Raw genomic sequence first — 8,810 nt, forward strand, 5'->3', positions numbered from 1 at the left:
CGACCGTTACCTCTTGGTTGCATCTTGGTATTCGGCTGAATACCTCATAATACCTCTTGGCATAAGCCTTGAGGCTTTCATCCTTGCCAATTCTCAGAGCCATCAAGGAGTCCACCCTCAATGGCTGTAGTTTGTTTGTCACAAACCTGGCCACGAACATCTCAGCCAGGCCCTCCTAGCTTTTCATAATTCCTTTTAGCAACTTGTGAAACCAGTTTGATGCGATTTCCCCAAAGGATGAGGGAAACACTTTGCAGAGTAATGACTCGTTCCCGGTGCACAGGGCTATTAAGTTTAGGTACAAGCCGACGTGAAAGTTAGGGTCAGACTTACTGTCATATATTTGAAATCTCGGCATATGGAACCTTTTTCGGGCCTCAAATTTGTCCAATTCTACCAAAAATAGTGTTCTCGGCTTGACTGGGGAGGTTACCTCGGCATCTTGTCATTTCCTTTAGAGGTAATCTCTTAGATCATCCTTGGTCCGTCCAGGAGCTCGGCTATCAACGGATTTCAACCTTTTTGGTGTGCTACTCTCGGTGTCGTTATGAGTTCTCTTGGACCTCTCTCCATTAGTTGTGTCGAAACAGAGTTCCTTCCCTTGAACATGCCGATGTTCTTTGGGGTTAGCTTCTTTGGTACGATGTGTCCTTCAAGAATCTCCCTTCATTGACTCTCCTCGCCCGACTTCCCTTGAAGGCCGGTGAGAGTGTTCATTGGTCCTGGTGTGCTGGAGGACTGCAGGGACTGTTCTCTGCCCTATTTTCTGGGCATCGTTCTTGGCCGCTGGAATCGGCGTGTCTTGTAATGGAAACGGTGGCTGCATGACGTTGTTCTGCATTATGAAATTGACGACTGATTGTAAGTCTACCAATTTATTCGCCATTCCCTTCATCTCTCTGTCCCTCCGCGGGCATCTATCTTTCCACACCTGGAGGTTGTTCTCGTTATAATACCCGCCTCGATCTGACTTCTTTGGTACGTCGCCCTCCTGGCCGATGTCTTTCTCTTCGGGATTCTGATCCCGAGTTTCTTCGTTGCAATTATCCTCCTCTCTGTTATGGTCAATGTGTTTACCACTTTCAGTAGGGATGTTGTCCCCAATCTTCTCTTTCTGTCCGTCGTTGGCCATTTATCCTCCTTTCATTCTCACAGATGGTGCCAAATTGTGTGTGCTATTTTCTGACCACACTGCCAAATAGGTACTCAACTGGAGAACACCGACAGAATAGATTGTGCCCGAACGACCTGTCACAGAAAGATAAGACTCTGGCGGTAGTTCGTCCACCCAAGGGCACTTCGACGATCAAGTCAGTACTCAATTATCTCTCAAAGATAACAAATAGTATTTAATTCACTAGCCAGAATACAAAAAGTGTACCTTAGACCCATAAGGGTGTCTTACTTTTATAGTCAGCACTAACCTGATCCCTGTAGAAGCCTAGCTTCCCTTGGACTCTGGCCCAATGCTTATCCTGGACTCTTTAATAGATAAAGATGAACTCCCTAACAGCTTTATCCTTACCCTGGCTGAGGGCCTCCCCCATTCTTGGACTCTTATAGCTTATTCATTTTTCTCGAATTCTGACATTTTCCCAGATAACCTCGGCCTAGCCGAGATCACCTCGGTGCCATGACCAGGACACGTGGCACCTCGGCTGGCACTTTGGTGCCACCTTGACCACGTGTTGTTATTCAAAAAAACATGCCCCCACACAATTGCTATTTAACGTAATTAAAGACAAACATAAATGATAGAAAACAGAACTAACCAATGTACTAATTAACTAAACAATCTAGCATCAAACAGAGAGTGCTATTTGACACATATTTGAACACCATCTTTATTTCTCAGTTCACACCATTTTGTCTATTCGGATATCGCCTAACTACCAAACAAAAATTCATTGTTCAGATATCAATAAACAATGAACTTTTGTTCCATAATTGGAATCTAAAAAAAAAAAAATTGGTGTGAACTAAGAACTTTTGTGGTGTGCCAATAGAGGTTCCCGCATTCATCAACTCTTCCATCCAATTTGAAACAAAATGACAACAAGCAACCTTAATTTGAGTAGTGCCCTTGCCATAATCAAATAAGAGTAATGATAGGGATTATGAAAAAAAATATTATGAAAATTATAAAAAAAAATTCTACTATTAGATTACATATATAATAAAACATCACATACTAAAAATCTTTATGAAACATTTTATGATATTTTTTTTCATGATCCCTAATATTATTCATCTGATAATGGTGGTAAAAAAGCCATGTAATGATTCACACAATTATTATCTCTTCCTATCATTTCAAAACTTGGCCCCGTTTGAGAAATAAATTTTTTAGCCTTTTTTTGATTAAAATAATTAATAAAAATAAAATAGAATAAAATAATTAATAAGATAAAATATTATACTTAAATCATAATTTTAAATCAACTAAAAGAATCTAACTATTAACTCAAACATAACCTTTTTAATTAAATTAAAATAATTAAAAAACTAACTAAAATAATTAAGATAGTATTTAGTAGAGTTTTAGAATTATGATTTGAGAATAGAGTTATATTTTGAGTTTTTGAGTTTTGGAATTATAATTTGAGTGTGAAAAATTTGTTTGGTTATGAGTTTTGAAAAGAGTTTTAAATTGAGTTTGAATTGAGTGATGTGACATATGATATTTGATACAAAAACTTACAACTCATAACTAAACACACAACTCAAAATTCTATTCAAAACTCATAAAATAATTTTAAAGAAATTTCACAAATATATTTTTTTTGTAATATAAAAATAACAGGCCCAAAAAAAAAATGAATACTGTTCCGATCAACCGGCCGGACAACCGGTGAGACGCCTGGTGAGACGACCGGTTAGCCTAAATTTTTTTCCCTTGAAAAGAGTTTTCAAAAGTGAGTGTGGAATTAATTTTTGAAAACGCTAAACAAACAGCACACTCAAGAATAAATGTGGAACTATATTTTGAAAGTTACACCAAACGGAACCCAAATTTCCAAACGGGCCAATGTCATCAATAATCCGACAAGAAAATCAAAACTGCCTTTGTCGTGTTGAATACTATCAAGGACACAGAATGCCCATGATAACATTCACAAAAACCAACTAAGTAAAGACCAATCTTTCAAAAGAGCAAAAACACAAACCCAAACAAGGCACAACAAGCCCTCTCAAACCTCAATTTCCATCTTCCCATACTCCTGATTTTTCCCAAACCTAACCTCCCCACCAAGCCTCTGCACAACACGACGGCGCGTGGGGTGCGTGGACCGAGCGGGGGCCACATGAGAGGATGATGAGACGTAGGTTACATTCGCGATGGATTTGAGCAAGGTTTTGAAACCCGGAACGGACCGGCCGGTTCAACCGGTTGAACCAGTGACCGGGTGAGGTTCTGGTCCTTTGGCCCTCTTAAACCGGTCAAATATAAATACCGGTGTATTTATATAGAACCGGTGAAACCGGTGGTTTAACCGGTGAATCGGTTGAATCGGTACCGGGTTAATTGAACTGGGGCGGTTCACTTATATATATATATATATATAATAATAAAAAAAAATTCAGATCTATTTTTCTTTTTTCGTTGCTTATCTTCAGAGCAGCCATTTAGGGCTTCTTCACACAGGTTTCTTCTCTCTGTTAGAGCATCCGATCTATCTCTCTCTGTTTTTTTTTTTGCCATTAACGAATCAAATCAAGTTCTCAACTCAACTTACACACTGATTCACCACCACTGCTGCCAAGAATCTCAGCTACCAACAGCCTCCAGGTATTATTTTGATGAATCTTTGATCTCCTTCTTTGTTTTTCAAAAAAATTGGGTCTACTTACAACGGCACTGTTTTCGATTTTCCATTTCCTCTATTTTTTTTCTACAAAATGAAAAATATATAGAGATTTTTTATTCTTCTATTTTCTGTTTTTTTCTTCAGAATTTTTTCCCCCCTTTATAGATAGATACATAGAAAACATATTTTGAATTGAAATGGCGCACTAATTTTCCAATGTCAAACGACTACTGCTTCAATACTAGTTTTGTTTATGACAACACCTGCTCACCTTTCGATTCGAATGTCAAAAAGAAATAAAATAATATATATACTGTATTTGGCTTGTCCAAAATTAGTAAGCTATTTTTGTGAATGGAGGAGGAAAATTTTACGTAGATCTCAATATGAAGTAGAGCCTGGAGGATCATCATTGGATTCTCACAGAAAATTACGAAGAAAAAAAAAATTCCTCTACTAATTTGGGTTTATTTGATCTCCTTCTTGTTTAGCATTATATGAAAAAATCATCTATTGTCACTTGATATACTAAATTAATTGTTGCTGTAGATAGAATGCAAAATTATTTGTCCTGCTACTGATGTTGTTGCTATAGATAGAATAGAATGAAAAATTTTGTCACATGATACACTAAATTAATTGTTTGATTTCCTTTTTCCTGCTTTGGATACCCATGAATAATTGTGATTATTTTCCTTTTCTTATGACATATTTTACTGCATGCATCTAATAGTTAGAAGAAAATTAACTTTCAAATTTTGAACTACACTTAATTTAATTATTGTATTGAATCTGTTTTTTTTTTTTTTTTTTTTTTTTAAAGTCTTTGGCCAGAATAGGAGTAGTTTTTTATTATGATTATTGTATTGTATTGTAATGAATCCTACTTTCTGGAATATTAATTTGAACAGGAGTACTTTTTTTCTTTTTTCTTTTTTTCATTTGTTCTTATTCTACCTTATAGTTGTGAGAGATGTCATCTGGCCAGAATTCAACAGCTAATTCCACTCAAGCCACAAAGGGAAAATCTGATATTGCATGGGCACATGTTATCGAGGGACAAGATGCCAATGGAAAGAAGACTTACTCATGTATGAATTGTGGGAAAACTATTAAAGGTAAAGGGATTAATAGAATGAAGCAACATCTTGCAAAGAAGTTAGGTGAGGTTGGGCCATGTAAAAAAGTTAACCCAAATATTCAATATCAAATGCATGAGTCTTTGAAAGCATTTGAAGAAAAGAAGAAGCAAAGTGAAGAAAATTATGATCAATTAAATCCTTATGGTCCAGGTGGCTTTCAATTTGAGGGTGATGATGTTTATGTTAATGTTGATGATGAGGCTGATGAGGTAGTAGGAACAATTCCTCGGAACAATAAGGGCATTTCAATCAATGAAGGAGCTGAAAGTGGGAATAAGAGTAGAGCACCAATGATACAGAAAGGGAAGGGGAAGAGACATGAACCAACAAAAATCGGTGATTATTTTGCACCAAGGACCACTCCGGGTTCTCAACCAACTATCAAAAGTGCCCTCCAAACTAAAGAAGGCATACATAGAGCACATATGATTGTTGGCAAACTCTTTTATGATACTTGTATTCCAATCAATGCTGTGAACTCCATTTATTTTCAGCCCATGTTTGATGCCGCAATTGCCATTGGTCCAGGATATAAGGTTCCTACGTACCATCAACTTCGAGTTTCTTTATTGAGAGACTCAAAAAAAGAGCTTCAATTGTATGTTGACACTTTGAAGAGTTCGTGGGCTACTTGTGGATGTACTATTATGGGTGATGGTTGGACTGATGATAGACAAAGAAATCTAATAAATTTTCTTGTCTATAGCCCTATGGGAATTGCTTTTGTGAAACCAATTGATACATCTAATGCTGTCAAAGATGCTACTCTTCTTTCTAAATTGTTTCTAGAGGTTATTGAGTGGGTAGGAGTGTCGAATGTTGTTCATATGGTGACAGATAATGGAGCAAATTATAAAGCTGCTGAAGGACTTGTAAATGTTACTTACAAATCTATAAATTGGTCTCCATGTGCAGCTCATTGCTTGAACTTAATCTTAAGTGAAATTTCCAAGATGAATCATGTGCATGAGCTTGCTATTAAGGCATCAACGGTGACAAGGTACATATACAACCGTTCATGGTTGTTAGCTTGATTGAGAAAGAAGAAGAATTGGACTGAAATTGTGTACCCAGAAGCAACGCGCTTTGCCACTACTTTCCTTGCATTGCATAGTATTCATGAGTATATGCATGATTTGCAAGCTTTGGTGACAAGTAAGGAGTTTGCAAGTTCAAGATTTGCCAAAGAGAAAAAAGGAAATGATGCCATTGATATCATTTTAGATGAACAATTTTGGAAGGATTGCTTTATCACTGTTAAGATTGTTGAGCCACTTATGCGTCTCTTGCGTATTGTTGATGGAAATGAGAAACCGTCCATGGGATATGTTTATGAAGGCATGTATAGGGCAATCAAAGGTATTAAAGATATTTTTAAGAGAAATAAGAGGTTGTATAGGCCTTACACAACAATCATTAAAACTCGCTGGGATAATCAATTGCGGAAGAATATACATGCGGCTGCTTATTGGTTGAACCCAGCTTTTCAATATGATCAAGCTTCATTTTGCAAAAAGCCAGAGGTTATGAATAGTATTCTTGATGTCATTGAAACTAAAGCCACATCAAGTAAAACAAAACTCATGAATGAACTTAGATTGTTTCGAGATCGACAAGACAGTTTTGGAAGAGAGCTTGTCATTACTACATCAAAGAAAACACAACGTTGTAATCTCTCTCTCTTTTTTTAATAGTAATTATCATTATTATATGCTTTTGATTGGAATATTTTATCTCATTTATCTATTTCTTGTTTCTTTTTATTTTTTATTTTTTATAATATCTTTCTTTCTTTCTTGATAATAAGATGAATGGTAGAAGATGTTTGGACACAGTGCTCCAAATTTGCAAAAGTTAGCCATTCGAATTCTTAGTCAAACTAGCAGCTCTTCTGGGTGTGAAAGGAATTGGAGCGTCTTTGAACGCATACATACAAAGAAGCGGAATAGACTAGAACATCATAGGCTTAATGATCTTGTGTATGTTCATTACAACTTGCGATTGAAGAATAAGTAAATTAATCTTTCTCATATAGTAACTAATGGATTCTTTATTTTGTTTGTTTATTTAGTCTTACAATTGAATCAATATAGGAAGTATTAAAAAACAAGGAATTATGATCCCATTGACATTGAAAGCATTGACAAGACCGAGTTTTGGATTATTGAAGAAGAAAGACTAGAACAAGAGGAGCCTCCATTGTTTGATTATGATGAGCTCGAAAAAATGCTTTATGAAGAAGATGAGCCTCCATGATATAAGAAGCAATGTCATGGTCTACAAGATGGTTAGAAAATAATGTTTCATCATTATGCAACAATTTTTTTTTTTTTTTTTTTTTTTATCTATCATTATCAAATTGATAGTTTAATGATTTTATTTTAACTATTGAAGATGATGTTGAGAATGATATGGAGGTAGAACTTTTTGGAGATAGGCAAAAATCAAATATTGTTTGTGGTGTTATGTTGTGTTGTGTTGTGTTGAATTTTTTTCTTTTCTATATATATATTTTTTATTTTTAAGAATGATGTCATGTAGTAAACATCTTTTCACATTTGTTGCTTGAGATTTATGTTTTATGTCAGTAAACTTTGGACTTAGTTTTGTCTTTTTTGTGGCTTATGTTTTATGGATTACTTTAGTTGGATGCTTTCATAATTTTTATTACTATGATTGTTGTTTTTAATACTAAATTTCCATCGTTAATTTTATTTGTTGTTAGTATGTGAAATGTTATGGCTTATATTCAGGAAATTTTTTTTTTAAGTATAGAAAAACATCACTAAAAATATTTTAGATTTTTTAAAAAAAAATTGAAAATTTAATATTTAAATTATTAATTTATATTTAAAAAAAATTATTTATGACATAATTATGATGTCACGGTTCGATCCGGTTCAATCCACCAGTTGAACCAGTAACCCATCCATCCGATCATTTTTCCGGTTTGTTCACTGGTCCGATTTTTAAAACCTTGGATTTGAGAGGACGGAGAGAGGCTTCGAATTCGGCTGATGAGGTGGGTGTACTGAGAACCGAAGTCTAAAGGGTTTGGCAGTTGAGGGCAAAGAGAGAAGAGAAGGGTTTTGGGGTTTGATTTGATGGAGAAGAGTCCACAACAGAAAACTGGTCTTGAGGGGTTTTGCGTAAACCTAACTTTACAACCAAAAATCTAATTGGATTTGAATTAGGGTAAACAATAAGGTTTTAAGTTTATAAGAAAATTCATTCTTACTGTTTGCAGTATAATTGGAAGTTAAAATCATGGTAAATTATACTTTGTTTTCTAAAATTTGATTCAATTCCCTTGTTTTTTTTTTCTTTTTCTTTTGCTCAATTTTGTCCATAAAAAATTTTTAAGTTGCCGTTTGGCAAAAATTCTTTTTAGTTAGCTTTTTAGAGTTGAAATTTTTTAGTTTGAGACTAAAAAGTTTATTTGGTATTTTTTTTTTGATTTTTTCTACTTTTGTGAAAAAAAATGAAATAATTATTATTTAAATATGATATTTGTTTTATTAACTGATTTAACTAATTGTATCTTTTGTATTTTTTAGTTCCAACTGAAATGTCCAAACGAAGCCTAAGGGTGTGTTTGGTAACGTTTACGTTTTCAGTTTATATTTACAAAAATTTTATAAACTGGTTTTTGTTTATTTTTTGTTTATTTTTAGAAAAACATAAGCAACAAACGCGTTTGGTAATTGACAAAATGTTTTAAAAATTTTAAAAATATAAAAAAGAGTGAGAAATGGCAAGTGGTGGCAAGTGGCAACGGAAGACGGTGGTGGAAAGTGGTGACGGTGGGTAGTGAGTAGCTGGTGGTGGTAGGTGGTGGCCTGTGGGTGGGTGGTGGTGG

The 8,810-nt window shown here is 34.9% G+C and overlaps 1 protein-coding gene across 1 annotated transcript; it reads left to right on the top strand.

Annotated features, from left to right (window-relative positions):
* Positions 1-4,782: 4,782 nt before the first annotated feature.
* LOC114257406 (uncharacterized) lies at positions 4,783-5,985 on the top strand. The gene has a single exon (XM_028197160.2). It carries the CDS (start codon positions 4,783-4,785, stop codon positions 5,983-5,985), a length of 1,203 nt encoding a protein of 400 aa, XP_028052961.2.
* Positions 5,986-8,810: the final 2,825 nt, after the last annotated feature.

The sequence above is a fragment of the Camellia sinensis genome, chromosome 11 (assembly GCF_055761805.1).
Source record: "Camellia sinensis isolate YWXY chromosome 11, ASM5576180v1, whole genome shotgun sequence".
NCBI classification, from domain to species: domain Eukaryota; kingdom Viridiplantae; phylum Streptophyta; class Magnoliopsida; order Ericales; family Theaceae; genus Camellia; species Camellia sinensis.